At 43.3% G+C, this 20,911-nt stretch overlaps 1 protein-coding gene across 5 annotated transcripts in view; it reads right to left on the bottom strand.

Annotated features, from left to right (window-relative positions):
- Positions 1 to 20,911, bottom strand: part of KCNAB1 (potassium voltage-gated channel subfamily A regulatory beta subunit 1) — a 417,565-nt gene that overhangs the window by 110,611 nt on the left and 286,043 nt on the right. For all 5 annotated transcript variants that reach the window (XM_047099247.1, XM_047099250.1, XM_047099248.1 and 2 more), the window contains exon 2: positions 8,881 to 8,924. In XM_047099247.1, the coding sequence (XP_046955203.1) occupies positions 8,881 to 8,924 (44 nt within the window). The remainder of the gene's footprint in view (positions 1 to 8,880; positions 8,925 to 20,911) is intronic.

Genomic DNA, 20,911 nt, shown 5'->3' with positions numbered 1-20,911 from the left:
GTTTGCACCGCCCTGTAAGTTACAGCCTCAAGGCTTGTGTAAAACAGGGCCCTGGAGGCATGGGGTGTTCCTTTTCACTGCTTACACCCAGACCTAACCCTGTCTGGTAGCACTACAGAAAACGCCCTTCCTGACCAGAGAACAGCCCAGACCTCCTGTGGGATGATGGTATTATTAATTTTTTTTAAGTTTATCTACTATTTTGAGAGAGAGAGAGAGAGCATGACAGTGCGAGTAAGGGCAGAGAGGGAGAGAGAGAGAGAATCCCAGGCAGGCTCCGTGCAGAGGCCAATGCGAGGCTCTATGACTGTGCGATCATGACTTGAGCCGAAATCAAGAGTCAGATGCTTAACCAACTGAGCCACCCGGGCGCCCAAGATGATGGTATTCTATAGGTATAGCTATTCTATGAGCATGTGACCACATATCCCCCCATCTGTGTTCCCTCATCTCCCTATATCATGTGTCACTTACTGGAAATATCTGGCCGCTTGGCTTGCCACACACACCTGTGTGATGTTTTAAAAAACTAGCAAAATGTTTTCATTAGTCAGGGTTCTCTAGGGAAACTGAATCTTATAATTTTTTTTATATAATTCCTTATTATATACCTTTTTATATGTAAATATTTATATAATTATACTAAAATATAAAATCTCTATATAGACTTGTGTATATAGATACATAGATCTATCCATCTCAATAGACATATATATATAGATTTACTCTAAGGAATTGGCTCACATTATTGGAAGGCTGAGAAGTCCCAAGATCTGACATCTGCAAGCTGGAGACCCAAGAGAACTGCTGTGTAGATTCAGTCCAAGTCTGGAGGCCTGAGAATGGGAAGAGCCCATGGTTTCAGTTCTAGTCCAAAAGCCAGCAGGCTTGAGAGCAGAGAAGAAACAATATTTCAGTTTAGGTCCAAAGGTCTGAAACGTCTGCTGTTCCAGCTCAAAGCACTCAGGCCTCAGGCGGGAGGAGTTCCCCTCCTCCAAGGAGGGTCAGCCTTTTTGTACTATTCAGGCTTCAATTGACTGAATGAGGACCACCCAACCCACATTCGGCAGAGCCATCCAGGGCCATCCAGCTTTACTTAGTCTACCAATTCAAATGTTAATCCCACCCAAAAACACCCTCAGGACACTCCCAGATTAATGTTTGACTACAAATCTGGGCACCCTGTGGCCCAGGCGAGCTGACAAATAAAATGAACCATCACAAGCCTTTTTTCTTGCAAACATCTTATCTGGAGGGAAGCAAGTATATCCCAGAGTACACAGTGCAGGGTAAAGTCAGCCTCTTTCAAGCACCTGTAGGAGCAGCTACCCACTATGGTGTGTCACCTCCCATGGCATCAGTCAGACAGGCCTCTGCTTCTAATGTGAGACCGTGTGGGGTAACTCAGAGTGTGGGCAGAGACCCTTCTAACTGTTGATACAGCTCTGAGCCCCACCCCAGGCTGGACTCCATGTCACTGTGTATGCAGCACATCCCCTGGCCCCTAACCCACTCTGGGACAATCCTCAACGTTGGACCTTTCTGTGTCCTCTCCCCACTTGCCACCTCCCACTTCCACTTGGCCTTCGCTGTTTCGGCATTGATACGCTGCTGGAAAAAACCCAAAGAACTGGGCTGGCTGGTCCTCAGCGATTCGTGATTTCTAACTTCAGCTGGATCTTCACTATCACCCCCTGTGCTTTTTGCCATTACTTAGCCAATGATCCATCTATCTTGTCAGCCATTCAATAAACACTGTTGATCGCCTGCTACTTGCCAGATATTGTGTTCTGCTAAAGATACAACAAGGGTACAGGAAAAAACAGAGTCGGTCTCTGCTCTCAGGGAGCATACAGCCTGGCAGACTCTAGAAGGCAGATGCCCTAAATCTGCCCCAAAAGGCCAGTCCTCTGTATTCGCAGGTGACCTCAATGACAAGCACAGGTTTGCCTTGCTAGAAGGTCTCTGTTTGCAGCCTGGGTCTCTGTTTGCAGCCCAGAGCTCCTTCCATCACTCCTTATGCCCTCTGGATCTCTGAAACCAGAAGCTGAAGGGCTCAGGGTGCTAGGGTGGCTCGGTCATTTATGCGTCCAACTTCGGCTCAGGTCATGATCTCGCAGTTCATGAGTCTGAGCCCTGCATAGAGCTCTGAGCTGATGGTGTGGAGCCTGCTTGGGATTCTTTCTCTCTCCCTGCCCCCCCCCCGCCCCTCCCTCACTTGCACTTTCTCTAAATAAATAAATAACACTTAAAAATAAATAAATAAATTGAAGGTCTCTCTGGTCACCGCCCCCACAATGCTCCTGCTTCTTCGAGCCCTCCTTCCTCTTACTGTTCCTTCTGCATTTCTCCCTTCTGAGATTTTAGCTCCTCTACCTTGATGCCCCATCCAGGAACCCTAGCAACCTCCCCTGCTCAGGGGGACTTCTCATTCTGCATTCCCAAGTTGCCAAATCCTGTTTATTCTTCTTCCTAAATAATTCTCTCCTTTCCGTATATCTTTAATGCTTCCTGTAGTACTGCCTCATCACTTGACTCCTAATTCCTCTCCTTGTCTCCAGTCTCAACCCTTTCCCTCAAGCCTGCCTTCATATCGCTGTCAGAAACAAGCCTACTCACTGGACGATGTCCTGCTCTTGATCCAAGTGCTTAAGTGGCTTTTCACAGCTAGAATAGGATTTTCAAACTCTTTGGGTGTTTTGGGTTTTTCTGGCAGAAGGATCTTTCCTGCCCACCTCCTTCAAAATGGAATCTGAAGCCCTACAGAGAAATGAGCTATTAAGCCATGAAAAGACATGGAGGAACCGTAAACGCATACTGCTAAGTGATGAAGCCAGTATGAAAAGGTTACATACTGTGTGATGTCCATACTCTATGAAATTCTGGAAAACACGAAACTATGGAGATAGTAGAAGAATCAGTGGTTGCCAGGGGTGAGGGGGAGGGAGAGATAAATAGGCAGAGCACAGAGGAGTTTTAGGGCAGTGAGATTACCTGTATACTATAATGAGGATTACACATTATTATACATTTGTCTAAACCCACAGAACATACGACACCAAGAGTTATGCACACACCTAAGGTAACTACAGTTTGGGTGATACTGACGTGTCAACATAGGACTGTCACAAAGGTGACACTCTGGTATGGGATGTTGATAGTGGGGCAGGCAGTGTATATGTGGGGCAAGGGGAGCCATCTATCCTTTCTACTCAATTTTGCAGTGAACCCAGAATTGCTCTAAAACATACAGTCACTGGGGCACGTGGGTGGCTCAGTCAGTTGAGCATCTGGTTTGGATCATGATCCCAGGGTTGTGGGATCAAGCTCTACATTGGGATCAGTGCTGAGTATGGAGCCTGCTTAAGATTCTCTCCTCTCTCCCTCTACCTCTCTCCCCCACTCATATGCTCTGTCTCTAAAACAAAAAAAATAAAATAAAATAAAAAATAAAAGATGGTCATTTATTACACATTGCATTAAAATTTTTTAATTTATAGGTGACTCAGTCAGTTAAATGTCTGACTTTGGCTCAGGTCATGATCTCGCAGTCCATGAGTTCGAGCCCCGCGTCGGGCTCTGTGCTGACAGCTCAGAGCCTGGAGCCTGCTTCAGATTCTGTGTCTCCCTCTCTCTCTGCCCCTCTCCTGCTCTCTCTCTCTCTCTCTCTCTCTCTCAAAAATAAACATAATTTTTTTTAATTTACATTTAAAATATAAATTTACTTTAAAAAGTTTACATTTAAATTTACATTAAAATTTGTTCTATTTATCTTTACCTTTAGAAAAAGTGGAGCTCCTTTGATAAAGGCTGTGGCAATGGAAGAAAAAGGGTGAAGTGAGATGAAGCCCTGTCTGTGTCTCACCCCCAAGCGTTCCCTTGTGACCTGGGGACCTCAGGACTTGGAGGAACACCAGAGATGCAGAAGACATGAGCTAAATGACTTAGCAAGGTAAACAAGGGCTCTCATGGTCAGGCCTGGCTTTCCTTCCAGGCACATTCCTCGTGGTTCCCTGACACCCTGCCTTCACAATATTCTACACAAACACTAGCGTTTCTCCAAGCACCTCCCGCTCCACGGGATCTCTCTCCAGGCTCGTGCTTCTCCCTCTGTCTTGAATCCTTTGCCCTTTCTCCACTTGGTGATTTCCTGCAAGTCTCAACTCTTTAGCAGCACCTTCTCTGTGAAGTTCTCCCCAAGTTCTTCAGGAGACTTTCCTCAGGCTTGGTTCATCTTATCCTGGCATCTGGCAAACGTAGTGTCTGTTTCCACATGCCTAACTCCTACTGTGTGAGCGATGTGAGAGCAGGATCCTTGCTGCTTTCATCTTGGTATCCCCTATAACCAGCAAAATGTCTGGCTTCCTAAGCGTTTGCTGAGAATGAATGAGTAAACGAATGAACAAATGAATGAGTGAATACATCAACTCGACTCTTCCTGTCTCAGAAGATGATCCCACATTCTAGTAGATGATTTTCACTCACTCCATGGTAGATTTACTTTTTTCGCCACAAGGTTCTTTGACGTTGGGGCTTGATAGCACTGGTCAATGTATTTACAAACCAGGCCAGCCATCAGCAACCCATAGATGGGTTTGGCCGCTTAATTTCTTCCCACATTTCAATAGCTGGCAGAGCCATGTGCCTTCAGAGGTGTCTTCAGTTTATCCTTAAGTGATTTCACCTTTCTGTTCCCATTTACACATGTTCTTAGTTTATGAAAAGGAAGCTTGCCAGCCTGTCCTCTGGTAGAACAGAAAGTCAGGACTGTTAGCTTTAACTATGACCTTTAGAATATTTCGATAAAAGACAACTGTAATGGTGTGATTGCTTGGGACATTTATGTATCTACTTATTTTCATTTTCTTTTGAGAGAGAGACAGCACACGTGAGTGCCTGCGGGAGGGGCAGAGGGAGAATCTTAAGCATGCTCCATGCCCCGTGCGGAGTCTGACCTGGGGATCGATCTTACAACCACGAGATCATGACCTGAGCCAAAATCACGAGTCGAATGCTTAGCCCCTGCTTGGTACATTTGATACCTAATTTCCAAAGCCTCAGTTGAACATGGGCTGTAACTGAGCAGACATCCTGAGCCTGCAGCGGTAAAACTGGCTCCTCCTGGATTTGAGAGCTGGGGTCTGCAGAGACAGACGGATTAAGCCTGGTACATATTCCTTTCTATGATGTTTTCCGTCTTCTCTGGCTTACAGAGGCCCTTAGAAAAGCGCTCAAAAAAATGCTCATTCAACCAAACGTTTTACCTGTTTTGAATGAAGTCAGTCCCATGAACTTCTTTGTTTCCTCCTATTTTTCATGCAATGTCTTATCACAAGTGTTTAGGCTCTCAGAAAAATGTAAAGCTCAAATCAGGACTTGCTACACCTGAATCAGAGTTCTGTTTCAAAGTTCACCAAAATACCAATAGCACACACACACACTGGGTTTTTTAAAAACTACAGTCTGCCCTCTGGAGACTCATTTCCATGTGGCCCTTCAGAAACACCTGAATTTTTTTTATAACTTGAAGGGCTTTGGCTTGAGTTTTCTATGTACTTTTGACTAACTTACTTTCCGCCATAGATACGGACTCTATAAGATCATTGGTCTATGATTTTTTCACTATATTTCTTAATTTATATTTATAGGTAATTTCTTTCAAAAACAAATAGTGAATAATTATTTACCATAAAGCACATTCTTAAAAAGACTAAGGTCAGACTATCTCTGATAATGAACCTCCAGAGTCTTTCAAAGACAAGTAAATGACAAGAAGATCAGAGCCATAAGTTACGCAAGTGTCAAATTTCCTCTGACTTACCGTAATCGAAGACCACCCTCACCACCCAAATCATATCATTAGGGAGAATCAGAAAAACTCGGGCATCGATAGCCTTCAATATCTTTGAAATACAGTAAAAGGAGGCAGAATTGCCACTACCTTTAATTCATTCACTACCATCCCCTCCCTGGTCCCCACACTCTGGTTCAACAGGGGCCAAGAAATCCTTCCAATGCTTTCTTGGTGCCTTCTCACCACTTTGAATCCCACATCACCAGGCCCCAATGTTGTAGTTGCTTAGCAACCCCTGGTCATTCTCTCTTAGGCTCTGAAAATTTTAGCTCTGGCTCAGTGTCCCTCTCTTCAATATTAATTTTGTCATACTTTAGAGTGATTTCAGGGACTTCAAAGATAATCCTTCCCTGCGCCTTTATCTCTCGGTTTCTTGACCTCCTCCTCTCCACCGATCTTGTCTTCTTTTTTTTTTTTTTTTTAATTTTTTTTTTAACATTTATTTATTTTTGAGACAGAGAGAGACAGAGCATGAACGGGGGGAGATGCCGAGAGAGAGGGAGACACAGAATCGGAAGCAGGCTCCAGGCTCCGAGCCATCAGCCCAGAGCCCGACGCGGGGCTTGAACTCATGGACCGCGAGATTGTGACCTGAGCCGAAGTCCGACGCTCAACCGACTGAGCCACCCAGGCGCCCCCTGATCTTGTCTTCAACACAACCTCAGCCACCCTCTGCCCATGGACACATCTTAGACTTGTTACTACCCAAACTGAACGTCCCAAACCTCAGTTTCAAGCATCCTCCTTTCTAACTGCCACTTTCTATCCTTCAAACTTACTGTCTCTACTGCTCTTATTCCAACAATGCTCTGGTCCTTCTGTTTGTACAATTCATCAATCCTACCCATTTTCTATTGTCCTGCCATCTCCTCATTTACTTGTGGATCATAACCCTGGATTTAGTCCTCATTTTCCTCTCTGCTCAGTTTAAACTCTGAGGTCCACCATTATAATCACCCCTTTCCATAAACTCTCAGTTTCTTGGCTTCTCTTTTTCATCATATGCCCTTGAAAAACCCCATCTGAACACCTGAGTGTGGCTGCAGGAAAAACACCCAGCCACAGAGATGGTCTCACTTCTAATTTATTAGCATGAATCTCAAGCAGATCCTTAATGCCATCCAGCCACTCTGACGTATCCCTCGGTCCATACACCCTTCTGCTCTCCTGGATGTCCTCTTTCTCACCCGACTTTCAACACCTGCTTCCCATCATCACTAACAGCCAATGACCCTTGCTCCTGATTTGCACTGAGAATATAGAAGCAACAAAAGAACGTCTACGAGATACCGCCAACCCACCTAGCAGCTTCAAAGCCCATGTACTCTGCCTGCTTTCAACTTACTCTCTTCTTGTGTCTTCAAGAAATCATTCTAGGTATTTTTCTCTCCTCTCCTACATTATTTTTTTTTTTCCTTCTCAAAAGGATTTCCTTCTCAGCGTACAAATACGCTCTCATTTCTTCCATGTGTAAGAGCACTCTCTCTGACTGTGCCCGCCTATCCGTCTGCCTCTCCATTCTCTGCTTCCTTTTATAGACAGAGTCATGAAAAGTGTATCCACCAGCTATTTACTTCCCATGCTCTCTTCAATCATGCATGAGCTCTCCACCTCCCCAAACTGATCTTTTCAAAGTCATCAGTGACCGCCTTGCTGCTCTATGATTAATTCTTGGACCTCATCTTGCTTGACCTGTGAGCAGCATTTGATAGGGTTGGTCACTCCATCCTCCTTTAAATAATTTCTTCAGCTGGATTCCAGAACTCTGCGTTCTCCTGGTTCTCTGCCTACTGCCCTGACTGCTTCTTTTCAGTTTTCTTGATTGGCTTTTGCTCATTTTCCTGATTTCTTAATGTTGGATTCCCCAGGTCTCGGACCCTGTGCTCTTGTGTTTCATCTATACTCAGTCCCATAGTGTTCTCATCCAGTCTTATGGCTTAAACAGCATCCGCGCGTTGATGACTTTCGAGTCATGTACGTGACCCATGCCTCTTCTCTAAAGTCCAGATTCATACACCCATTTACCTATTTGACCTTTGTGTCTTGGATATCTAACAGGTATCAGAAACAATACATCCCAAATCAATCTCCCTTCTCCCCCTCTCTAAATCTTTCCTCCTTCCTTCTCCCACATCTTATTTGCTGGTAGCTGCATCCTTTCCGCTGTTCAAGCAAACCCTCCCACCCCCGTCATCTTTGCCTCTCCTCCTTTGTCCTCCACTCCACAAAGAATCAAACAAAGAATCTGCCAGCCTCTACCTTCAAAGCAGAGCCGTAATCTGATCACTTGTCAGTACCTCCTCAGCTGCCATCATGGTCTACACCCTCTTAGGTTACAAGGATAGTTCTCATGGTGTCAAAAGGTCCAAACACCAGGGCTGCTTTTTCTCGTATGTGGGAGAAATCAGGAAGCCTTATTCCCTCCCCAAGTCTCATACTCACATTTCACCATTTCAGACTCATTCTCATGCTGTTACCATTGCCATCTCTAACTTAGTCTTGTTTAGATATTAACATTTTCTGGGAGGAATAATATATGTATTTACATATATATATTATTTATATATATTGCCCCAGAGTATTTAAGGTACATTATAAAAGTACACAAAGTACGTAACAATAGAAAAAAATAAGCGAGTAAATTAGGCAAAGGGAAAAGAAGGATAGAAAAAAAATCCAGATGAAGCTACAGGCGGGTGAGTGTACAAATGCATACAATGAGGTTCTTCACCTTTGCTGAACGTGAGTAACAGGGAAGTTTCTTCCACTAAGGTGTGCTTTTATGATCAGATTTGTTTCTGCTTGATGGGCCCCATACGGCATCATGAGCACAGTGGCTCTTTGGGCCTAGAGAGGGAGAGGGCTGTGTTGGGCAGGAAAGGCTCAGAGGAGAAGGGGAGCAATGTTAGTCAGGAAGTCCCTCCTTACTTGAGACCGGGTCTCAACATAATCCTAGTCACTCCTTTAGTGTTCTCCCCAGTCTCCCACCTCCCGGGCCATCCCCACAGGATACCCCTGGTACTTACCAAGACCCAAGCAAGAAACTCTGAGTCCTGATTTTCCAAGATTCCTAGAATAAAAACAAAGCAACACATGGTCATGACTTTGTCAGGTGAAACTATTCACATTTAACTAGGAATACTGTATCTCCCTTTGGACATTGTTTTTGACTAGAGTTGTGGTAAAGACAGAACTGCAGGTGCAGGTTTGTGGTCCTGGGAAGAGTCTTTTGTCTCCATCTGGGTGCTGGGAGGCTCAAAATGTGCTCAGGCTCAGCACAAGATGAAAATGTCCCCCACTAAATGCAGCTTTTCAGGCCTGAATGATCTTCTTTACCCATTTGTTTACAAATCTATTTTCTCTCTCTCCTTCTAGAATGTGAGTTCCTTGAGGGCAAAATCTGTATTTTATTCACCATCCAGTCATTCATTATTCATTTTTCATTTATCACCAGAACCTGACACACAGCATACCCTTAATAAATATTTATTGGCTGAGTAACCAACAAACTGATTTCTAAAACGGAATATTATTACTAATGGTTGGGAATTATTAGAAGAATAAATTCAAAATGATCCTTTAGGCTATTTAAACTAACTTACAGATATCTCTTGACTTATGATGGGGTTATGTCCTGAGAAACCCAACCTAAGTTGGAAATATCATAAGTTGAAAATGCATGGAATTCACCTAACCCAGCAAACATCATAGCTTAGCCTAGCCTATCTTAAACATTCACAGAACACTTATGTTAGCCTATAATTGAGCAAAATCATCTAACGCAAAGTCTGTTTTATAATAAAGTGTTGAGTATCTCATGTAACTTATTGACTACTGTACAGGGAGGAGGAGGAGGAAGGAGGAGGAGGAAGAAGGAAGAAGAGGAGGAGGAAGAAGAGGAGGAGGAGGAAGAGGAAGGAGGAGGAGGAGGAGGAGGAGAAGAAGGAAAAGGAGAAGGAGGAGAAGGAGGAGAAGGAGGAGGAGAAGAAGGAGAAGAAGAAGGAGAAGAAGAAGAAGAAGAAGAAGGAGGAGAAGAAGGAGAAGAAGAAGGAGAAGAAGAAGGAGAAGGAGAAGAAGAAGGAGAAGAAGAAGAAGGAGGAGGAGGAGGGTTGGACGGGTCTACAATGGTTGCAAGTGTATTGGCTATTTACCCTCCTGATTGCAGGGCTTCCCGGGAGCTGCAGCCTCCTGCCCAGCATCATGAGACAGTATCCTAACATGTATTTCTAGCCTGGGAAAAGGTCCAAATTCAAAGTCAGAAGTATGGTTTCTACTGAATGCACATGCCTTTCACACCATCACAAAATCAAAAAAAAACCTTAAGTCAAACCATCATAAGTTGGGGGAGCCTCTCATGTCTTTATGAAAGGCTCCATAAAATTGCTACAAGGTCAGATAATGGGGCACCGGGGTGGCTCAGTCAGTTAAGCATCTAACTGTTGATTTTGGCTCTGGTCATGATCTCTCAGTTCACGGGATTGAGCCCTGCATCAGGCTTTGCGCTGACAATGCAGAGCCTGCTTGGGATTCTCTCTCTCCCTCTCTCTCCCTCTCTCTCCCTCTGTCTCCCTCTCTCTCTCCCTCCCCCCTCTCTCCTCCTCCCCTTGCTTGTGCTCCTTCTCACACAAAATAAACAAACATTAAAAAAAAACCTTTTTTTTAAAGATCAGATAGTCCTTTTTAACTGATTATTTTTTCCTTCATCAATCCCTTTGATTTTCACCCCTAAAAGCTTATCAAAAAGAGGGGATATATTTTCACTCTCTAAATAGAGAACTAAGCACTCTAGTCTTCATTGTAAGGTATTCCGTGGAGACCCACACCCATCCCATCTTCTTGCCATTTCTGCCAAACAGCTGTCATAGAAGAGATCAAATTCTCAGAGAATGCCTCATAGAACCTTGTAGGGGTCTAATGTGAGGAGGTGAAGCTTAAATAATTGATCGTGGTAGAAAAGTACACCCCTTACTCTCTGATCAGATGCTCTTAGGAGAACACAATCCCCCAGCCCCTGCCCGTTTCTACCCCAAACAAGATAGCACAGACTTTTCCAACTGCCACATAGCTCAGTTCTTCTAAGTGCTCTCTTGATTCTTCCACAGTTTGGCTTCTTTAGAGGCAGTAACTAGTGCTCTCATTTTTGCCTCTATTTCTTTCCCCTGTTTATTATTCCTGTCTATAAAATGCTGCCTAAGCAACACATTGAGTTTCATAGCATAGTCCAAAGTACATTATGCTGCAAGGAGTTGAAAGACCTGGGTCTGTGACCTATTGTTGAAATTAGCCAGGTAACCTCCGGGGTTCAATTTCTTCACTGGTAAAATGAAATATTAATGCCTGGGCCATTCATCTAGCATCACGTCTGTGGGATCGGAATGTGATGATGCATGCTAAGGTGTTGCAGAGCAGACAAATGCAAAGCATAATTATTTTTGGTGTTTTCGGACTCTGCACCCCCTCTCACAGACCTAGTGCTACATTTTCCCATTTGAAGTGGGTGAATCCACCTGGAAGGAAACTATTGCATAAACAAGTGTGTGAAAAACATTTTGAACAACTGAATAGGAGAAAAATAACTGAACTTCTCCCATGGAAATAGTTTGTGTAAGAAATGATCCTTTGAGTAGTTTCTCAGAGAACCACAGGATATAAAATCAGAAGATTTTTCTTTTAGTCTAAAAGTCTGATTTTAAAAGATAGAAATATAGAACCAAAGCTCTATAGTAGGGAGAATAAAAAAGACTACACCAAGACAAAAAAGTGTATATATATACATATATGTATATGTATATATATATATGTATATGTATATATATGTATATGTATATGTATATATATATGAAATAAATATTAAAAAATAAAATCATAAAAAATTTAAAAAAACATAAGTGCAGTCAACACTTGAACAACACAGATTTGAACTGCATGGGTCCATCATACGTGGATTTTTTTTTAAGTAAATACAGTACAGTACTACAAATATATTTTCTCTTCCTTATGATTTTCATAATAACATTTTCTCCTCTCTAGCTCACCTTATTGTAAAGATGCAGTATATCATACAAAAATATACAAAATATGTGTTGACTGCTTATGTTATCAGTAAGGCTTCCAGTCAACAATAGGCCATTAGCAGTCAGGGTTTTGGGGATTCAGAAATTATACACAGACTTTCAACTGCGCAGGGGGTCTGTGCTCCTAACCTTCACATTGTTCAAGTGTCAACTCTATGTGTGTAACTAAAAGTCTTCCAGGTGGAGATATTCAATACTGACGCCTCAGGAAGAACTTACTGAGAGGTCACCACATTCCAACTGATGTGCAGCTCATGGAGATACAGAGGGGAACCCATTCTGGCTTTCTACCTCCAGGGAGCTCTCTATCCTCTACCTTTTCCGAGGGGCACAGAAAAATATCCATGTAACTACCATATAGTGAGGTATGTCCTCCCAGGATGTCTTTGGAAGAATACAAAAGGGTTATCTCAGACCTGTATTCGCATAACTACGTAGGTGTCATGGGAAAAAAAATCTCAGTAAGAATTTCCACCTAATTTTAATCTTTCCATGATTCAGAGGACAAAAGGGAGTGCAGAATACCATGCAGAGCAAGACACTGTTGTGACAAAATCAAAGAGGACAAGGTCCTGTCACTGAGTACTTACTGAACAACATCCCAGCACCAAGGTGGGGAGACCTGACCTATTTTCCTTATGACAGTGACTTAGGAAGATAATGATCACTCTGCTATGGGTTTGGAAGACCAAACTTGAGAAACGAGAATTGTCAGCAAAAAACAAACTGCAAAGTAGCAAGTACTAAATGTGGCCCATTTTCTTGCCATTGATGTTTAAACACCCAGGCCAGCTTTTCCGGAATGAAGGCCTTAGAATATTTTGTGCTATGTGAAAAGTTCCATGACAAATGTTGATCCAGAGGTGACAGATCACGCATTGAGCTTGGGTGTTTTTATTTCCTTTAACTCTCTCTAAATGTCTTCGTTCTCTACAGGGAATGGTGATGAAACTCCGGTGATTGTTTTTCAAGTGAGAGACATTTTCTGTCTCTCACGGAGCCCTATCTGGTCTCTAAATCCACTGCCCTTACTGTGTCCAGGGGTGAGTCTCTGTGAGACTCCTACCTTGTAAGACATTCTTAACACGTGATGATACTTCTCGTTCTGTAGATGTAGAAGGTGGGAGGAACCAGCTCCCTCCAGTTCAGCTCACAGAATTCCAACACAATTTCCGTGATCACAGAATGGAGATGTTGCAATTGTCCACATATTCTGATCCATTTCAGCTCTGCTGGGTAACAGAAATCCAAACACTGGACCTATTTGATCTAATGAGTACAAATGATATTATCAAGGCTTGTTTGTGTGGCTATCACACCAGATAATGGTCAGGTTTACATACCGTGCTAGGCTGTAACAGATGCCACGGAATGTTCTTCACCCCACATACGGAGTTTTCATAACTACTTCGTGATCTTGCATGACTTTATGCAACAGAACAGCTTTACAGAATTTCATTTTATTTTCTAATTCCTCAGCGTTCGCACAATTGAGGCTACATAAACATTCTGTGAACACATCCAATTTCTAATTAGATTGAGTTTCTTTCCCTTTTGATTCAAAATAGTCTCACTGCACTGGTTTACCTATTTTATCTGTGTCAGATATGCCAGAAGGAAGACTCACCGTGTCCATTTTTAGTATCTGCTCCTGTTCAACTCAAAATAAAAGCTCCTCTTTCCCAGGTGAACCTGGGCCGCTCTGCTGCTAATATTAGAAATGAATGACATCAATATGGGGGAACAGGACACTTAGCTTTGTCAGTCAAATGCTGGAAACCCTAAATCTGAAATCAGAGCTTCAGGAAAGAGTTATCTGGAAAAGGGATACAGGTTCTTGAGAACACCACGATTGCATCTCTCTCCCTCCCTCTCTCTCTCTCTCTTTTTTTCCTGTAGGCAGGACTGTCCCCTCCATGAACGCGCGCCTGAACTTATTTTAAGCCGATGGTTAGTTCTGTGACAGAAGCATTAAATATAATTCCTAGTGGCATTTTGTGAAGCATCCGTCAGGCTCTTTTTGAATTTAAAGCAATAATGGAGCGGTGAGAACTGAAATCAGGGGTCACGTAGGCACAGTATTACAAGCCACTCCCAGGCTGCCGTTCCTTTACAAATCACAGATGCCAAGGGGCGCCCGGGTGGCTTAGTCGGTTAAGCATCCGATTTCAGCTCAGGTCATGATCTCGCGGTTCATGAATTCGAGCCCTGCATAGGGCTTTGTGCTCACAGCTCAGAGCCTGGAGCCTGCTTCAGATCCTGTCTCCCTCTCTCTCTGCCCCTCCCCCATTCATGCTCTGTCTCTCTTTGTCTCTCAAAAATAAATCAATGATAAAAAAGAAAATTTAAACAAATCACAGATGCTAAGAGGGGAAGATCAGCAGCCCAAGTGTCTTGTCTTAAATTGTTCGCTCCTGAATACCCATGTGTTGGACATCATTCACAGTTGTAAACAGCTCAGCAAAGAGGAGTAGCTAGCTAAATTATGTACCTTGCGTTTGGCCAGGAAAGCAACACAATGTCGCCTGGGACATCGGGGGATGACTATAAGCACAGGAGTTTGGCTGGACCTGTTTTCATGTGCTCAGGTCATTCTGTCATCTGCTGGCTCATCTATTGGAACATCTTTCTGATCCCTGAATCACACCCTGCTGTTCTGAGGTGCCTCACCTGGAAGTTACTAGCCAAATCTAGGGGATGGATTTTTTTTTTTTTTTTAAGAAATGTACATTTAACCTTTCTTGAAAAACCCAGAGCCAAAGTAGTGTCTGTCTGTCTGTCAGTCAGCTGGTTTTGATGGTTATACAAGCGCACACATTTTGACAGTCGTGAAGGTAACTACAAATGGTAATAATACTTTCTTATGAGGGCATCGTTCATCACTGCTAGCGAGTGAGTAATGACTCATTTGGAAACCACGAGGCACAAAATTGATGTAGCCATGCATTTTGATGACAGACATTGTCATGCAGCGGAATGAAACTGTGTTTCATTCCTACTTTCACTTAAGTAGCAACAAAGTAGAATGGGATTCTATCAGATGCTTTGATTTAGTGGTTTCAGTCTTTTGTCAGTTGTAAATTCCAGCTAGATTCTCATTTTCACTGAATATACAAAATCATCTGCTGACCTATAGATTCTAGAGAAGTCTAAAGAAGCATGGCAAAAAGAGGCTTCCCTATACTTAATTAATTAGTTCAGTAGTGATACACCAAGTTTCAGCTATAAACCAAGCCTTGCATTAGGGGTGGAAATCGGCTGAGTAGCAAGATAGTTGCTATTCTCATGGAGCTCACATAATAGAAGGGGAAACAGATATTAAATAGTGACTTAATAATCTGATTGTAATGCTAAATAAAAGGACACTATGCCCTAAGTATAAAATTGGGATGTTGGGAAGCTGACCTGGTCTGGATGGTTAGGAAAAGCTTTTCTAGGGAAGAAGCATTTAACCTGAGATCCAAAGGAGAAATAGAAAGTAACTTAATGGAAAGAACAGGGCTTAGCATTCTAGGCAAAGTGAACAGAATGTGCAGATGCTCAGAGGCTGGAGGAAGCATATGTAATTGAAGAACTAAAAGAAGGACAGGGCAGTGGAAGAGTAGAGTGTGAGTGACTCTAGGTGAACGGTGGGGGTCACAGGAAGATGAAACAGGGTCTTACAGGTCAGGTTATGTTATCAATTTTAGACTTAATAGGACAGAATTATGGAAAACTACTGGAAAATGTAGAGGAAATGGGTTGAAAGGAAGGCACGAAGAGGAGCTAGGAGGCTGCTTTGTTAATCCTGATGAGAAATGATGGTACCTTGAATTCCGATTGAGCAGAGATAGGAGAATGGGGGAAGTTTCCAGATATTCTTAGCAGGCAAACTCTAGAGGACTTGGCGTTTGGTTAAAGATGAGGGTGAAAGAGAAGAAGTAATGGGCCATTCTCAGATTTCCGACTCTGGCAGCTGGGTGAAGAGGGGTGCTTTTCACTGAAGTAGGGTTCATTTAGGAAATAGAAGGGTATGACTCACCTTTGTGCATTTGGGCAAAGAGATTTGCATGAGATATCCAAGCTAGTTGCCAGGAGCTCAGAGTAAGGAGAGGGTGTTCTGGGTACAGAAGGTAAAAGGGGCCATGGGCTGGGGCCAGCTGTCAAGGGAGAGAGTGTTCAGTGAGAGAAGCGGGGCCAAGCCCAGCCCTGAGAAGCTCCACATTGTGCGTGGCAGAGAGGATGCACGCAGACAAAGGAGACCGAGAAGGAGCGGCAGAGATGTAGAATGGGAAAGTGTTGGTGGAGAAGCCAAAGGTGGAGGTGGTTTCAGTGGGGCGTGAGTGACCAGCAGTGTTGAAGGCTGCAGAGCGATCCAGACCCGGGAGGAGGGAGAAATGCCCTTTCCTGTTCAGCCCTGCGGGGACTGCTGGGACTCCCGCAGCAGTCATCCCGGGGGCCCGAGAATGGGAGGCGTGGAACCATGCTCACCAGCCGCGGGTGACCTTGTGCAGGGTACTTAGCCTTTTGAAGCCTCTCTCCTCAGTCATATGTGCAGATATTAATAGCCCACTACTTTTTTGTTTTTGATGATTAAGTGAGAAAATATAAATGCAGCACCAATGCCAGCATGTTTCAGTGTTCAATAAATGTTAGTTGCTCTCTGCCCTTATTTCCTAGGAAAAAATGGTGCCTTAAACACGAACCCTGGTAGGGTTCTGGTTCTGGTGCCGAAGCTGGTAGGAGGCCACTTCTGTGACTTGCAAGGCCAGCTTCGCTTCCCCGACCTTAGGATCCTCTTTGTGCTTAGACATTGTGCTTAGACACTGCAACCATCCCGAATCTATTATGTGCAAATTGGGAGTCATTTTGCTAGAATCGTTAGAAAAGTGGGAAGCAGGGGATAAAGATAGATAAAGGAGACAAAGGAGAAGGTGGCACTTTGTTGGCAAAGGCAGTTTGGGGATGTCAGGTGGGTCTGAGGAATTTTGAACAGTTCTTCTGGGATCACCAGGAGGGATGAGATGGAGATATGACATAAGGTTGTACGGATAGGGCTATACAAACTTGGGTGTTCTGCAGGGGTGTGGCGGGGACTGAGAAACGGTTGCCCAGGTCTAGTTATTGCTTAAATAAAAGTTATTCTGCTTTTACTATCTCAAGGAACCCAAGACATCAGAATAGCTGGAAATCAAGAACTCAGATTTTCAAATCAGAAGAATCTAGGACCTTTATCTGAGGGGCACATAATTTGGAGGTTCATGAACTTGGAATGGAAAAGATACATTTTTGTTTTTCACCAACTTCTTACTGAAACTTAGCATCTCCTGCAATTATGAATATAGGCAAGAAACCATAGAAGTACCTATGTTACTGGTGACTGTGCCACCAACAGAAATTATAGGCATTTTTCTGTCATCATCACAGTTACTTCAGAGAGCTCAAAAAATTACACTCCTCGTCCCTGGAAATGGTGGTATTCCACCTGCCCCTAGAGCTGGTTATTTAATATACTAATAAAGAAATGTTTTACTAGGTTACAAATTCGGATTTTAGGTATTTTGAACTGTATTTCAATTTAATTGGAATCCTGTGTATTTTAGGTTATATACTTAACAGCTATTTTTCTGAGGAGTCTGTAGGCTTCACCAGATTGCTAGAGGAGGGGGGTCTATGCATCAAGAATCTTGGATACAGATTAAAGATAAAGGTTGTTTAAAAATGCCTTTGGGCATTCATCTGCCACAAAGCAATGTGGGTTTGCAAGCATCTCTTTCAAACTGGGAGGGAAGACATTCCTGAAAAATATTTGAAAGCAAAATTAAATATGCAAAACCCCACTGCTACTATTTAAAAATGTGTGTAATGTTGCTGAAACTGTTAATGTTCTGGTATCTCTATTTGTTTCATTTTAGTAAGTTAAAAAAGATTTCTTAGGCCCTTACTGGATTTACTTCCAAAATCCGGCCCACTGCTTGCGTTCTCTCTGCTTGGACAAAAATCCTGGTCTCTGAGGTCTTACATTACGGGCTTCATCCACCCACCTGCGAGGTGGAAAAGCCACGTTCCTCCTCTGAGGAAGAGGAGAGAGGAGAGGGTTTGCCAGTCTTGGGGCTCTGGGGCCTTAACAACAAGTGGCTTGTCTCATGCACAATATTTCTTGTATAAAACATTCACTTTAATGTGATTTATTCGTTCAACAATTTCATATTCCATTTCATATTTTTGTGTTTGTTTTAATATAAAAGTATGTTTCCTCCCTAAATCTTCAAGCAAGCCTGTTGTCTCAGAGATGCCCCATGTTGGTCCCATGGCCTTACTGGGTGCCCCTGGGCATTCTCTGCTGTCCCCGTTTGAAAGGCCTGGCTATAAACTACTGTCAGTCATTTACACCTTAGTGTGAAAGAGATTCAAACCTTTTTCTTATATCACTTTGGAGAGATTTGAAGGAACAGATCAAGAAATAAAGCACTAACTATCTGAGGGAGATGGAGAGGACAATGAAGGTGGGATAGAGGGAGGAAGGAAGCTGGGTGAAGAAAGCAGGCCCTCCAAAGGGGAGAACCCTCTTTGCCCCTTCTAAATTTCATTCAAGATCACATCTCTCCTCATGATGGCATGGTCACACTGTCTTATATATCATACACATACTTGCCATTTTCAAAGCTAAGAAGAGAAAAATCGAAAGGTTTCAAAGTTTTCTTCACCCAAATGGTGATGATTTCTTTTCAAAGAAATTCCACACGGTGAAGCAAAGGTAAAGCTTTCCTTGGCATCCGCTCTGTAACGAGGGCTATGATTAGTTTCCACTGTAATGAGCCGTGCAGCTTTCAAAGGCAAAATGTAACAAGAAAGCACCTGCAGTAGGAGCTCCAAGCTCCACAGCCTTTCAGTTCCATTTACTGTGGGTGAATCCGTTGCTTTCTGGAGAGAAGGCAAAGTCAGCAATACGATGGAGACGGAGGCATGAACCGGACTGGGGGGCCGGTTGATATTTAGGAATGCGCTTTCATCAAAAGTAAATGCTTTCAGCCGTAAGGCATCGGTTTGCCTTTCAGTTTCCTTGACAGAGGAATGGAAAATTAATGCCTGTTTTCTCTGTGCGTTCACGTCTTTCACATCTGCTGCCAGGGTGCCATGTATCACAGCGCGTATTATACTTCATTCTGCACAAGGTTGTTGCTCCTTCCAGACGGAGCTCTGTGAGGCTCAGGACTGTGTCTAATGCATCTGCTCTTTCCAACACGCAGCACAGGGCTGGGTGCAGAGTAGGTGTTCGGCGATGCTCACGGTGGGTGCTCTGATGCCAGTGTTGGCTGCGGCTGAAGACTGCATTGTCACTTGCTTGTTTTGCTCTTGTTGGCTAGGGGCGCTCTGTGGTTTACTGGAAAACACCAGCCAGCACAGTGCAGTGGTGGAGTATGACACAGAGCACAAGTGCCTCTGCCACGTCCTACGGGTGAAGCCCTGGGAAAGTTACGGAATCTCTCCGTGCCCCATCTGTTCCTGGTGATAATAATAGCAACTACCTCCCAGGGTTGTCGTGAGGATTAAAGCATTTAAGGCAGTGTGCTTGGCACGTCGTGGTAGATGCTGTCTAAGTGCAAGCTGTTATCACACAGACACAGGTTGGAATTCAAGCTGTGGTCCTGGACATCTCGTTTCACCTCGTACAGGTTCCCTCTTCCGTAAAATGAGTTTCTCCGCTCTCCCTGAGGAGAGGGACACAGTGGACGTTGAGGCCTCTCACTCTTTTTTTTCCAACCGATACAGGTGTTAGGGCTGCTTCTCCTAATCTCACAAGAGGCCGGAGCTTAGGAACCTGCTTAGCAGGATGCTTTCTGTCCGACCCATACCTTTCCTCTTCTCCGCCTTGCCCTTCTGCTAAATCGTGCCCTCTGGCATTTACAGCCTCAGAGCCTGGGGGGGGGGGCGCGGTGCTAAAGGAGGAGTCACGACCAGGGTCTACTTCTATGCTCAGTCTTAATCTTACACTTTCTTCCAGCCAGCTCAGCATTTTAAACCACCTGCATCCCGACTTCTCCATAGCTACTGCCAGGGCAGACCCTTGTGCCCAAAGGCTCCCTACCTGCTCTTTGGCCTCTAGGTTCTCTGCTGTTCTTTGATCAGCCTTACCACCTTCTTATTTGTATGCAGTAACTATTGTTCATGTCCTATCACCTTTCCTCAGTTACAAAGTACTCAATAGGACCCAAGCCTGATCTGTGTTTGACTTTATAACAAAACATGTTGCGCTATGAGGTACAAGTAAATATTTCACTGACTAAATGAATGTTCAAATGACTAAGTCTGAGGAGCTTTTCTTACCTCCTTGATGCGAACTTCCAGAGTTAGATATTATTTTAGTCCTAATTGTTTTGTGTTTAGATTGGCCATAAAGATTCAAGTGGCCTACTAAACGTCATGGTGCAATAAGGCATTAAAAAGAAACAAAAGGCAGGCATATTAGAAAGGAGTAACTAAAACTCTCATTGCAGACCACATGATTGTCTATGTAGAAAAATCCCAAATAATTTACGAAAAGGCTCCTAGAACTAATAAGTGAATTTAGCTAGTTTGAGGATATAAGGTCAATATATAAAAGTCAAGTGTATTCCTAGCAATAAACGATTGGAATTTGAGATTGAAAAAAAAAAAACACTACTTGCAATAGCAGCCTAAGACTGAAATATTTGTTTACAAATCTATAAAAACATGGTCAGTATCTATATGCTGAAAATGACAAAACACTGAAGAAATGAGAAGACCTAACTAAATGGAGAGATACTCCAAGTAGATGGCTTGCAAGACAATACTGTGAAGATGTCAATTTCTGTCAATTTGATGTCTGAAGTAAATATAATCCTAATTCCTATCCTAGCAATTTGTTTTATAGACATCAAGGTGATTCTTAAATATATATGGTAAGGTGAAGAAACTGGAATTATGCAAAACAATTTTTTTTTTAATTTGAGAGAGAGAGGGGGAGTAGGGCAGGGGGGCA

Source organism: Lynx rufus, unplaced genomic scaffold (assembly GCF_022079265.1).
Source record: "Lynx rufus isolate CCGP_SWC_20201006 ecotype Redwood Valley unplaced genomic scaffold, mLynRuf1.p SCAF_5, whole genome shotgun sequence".
In the NCBI taxonomy this organism is placed as follows: domain Eukaryota; kingdom Metazoa; phylum Chordata; class Mammalia; order Carnivora; family Felidae; genus Lynx; species Lynx rufus.
Note: the sequence above shows the minus strand (reverse complement) of the source record. Positions and strands in the feature narration are given on the sequence as shown.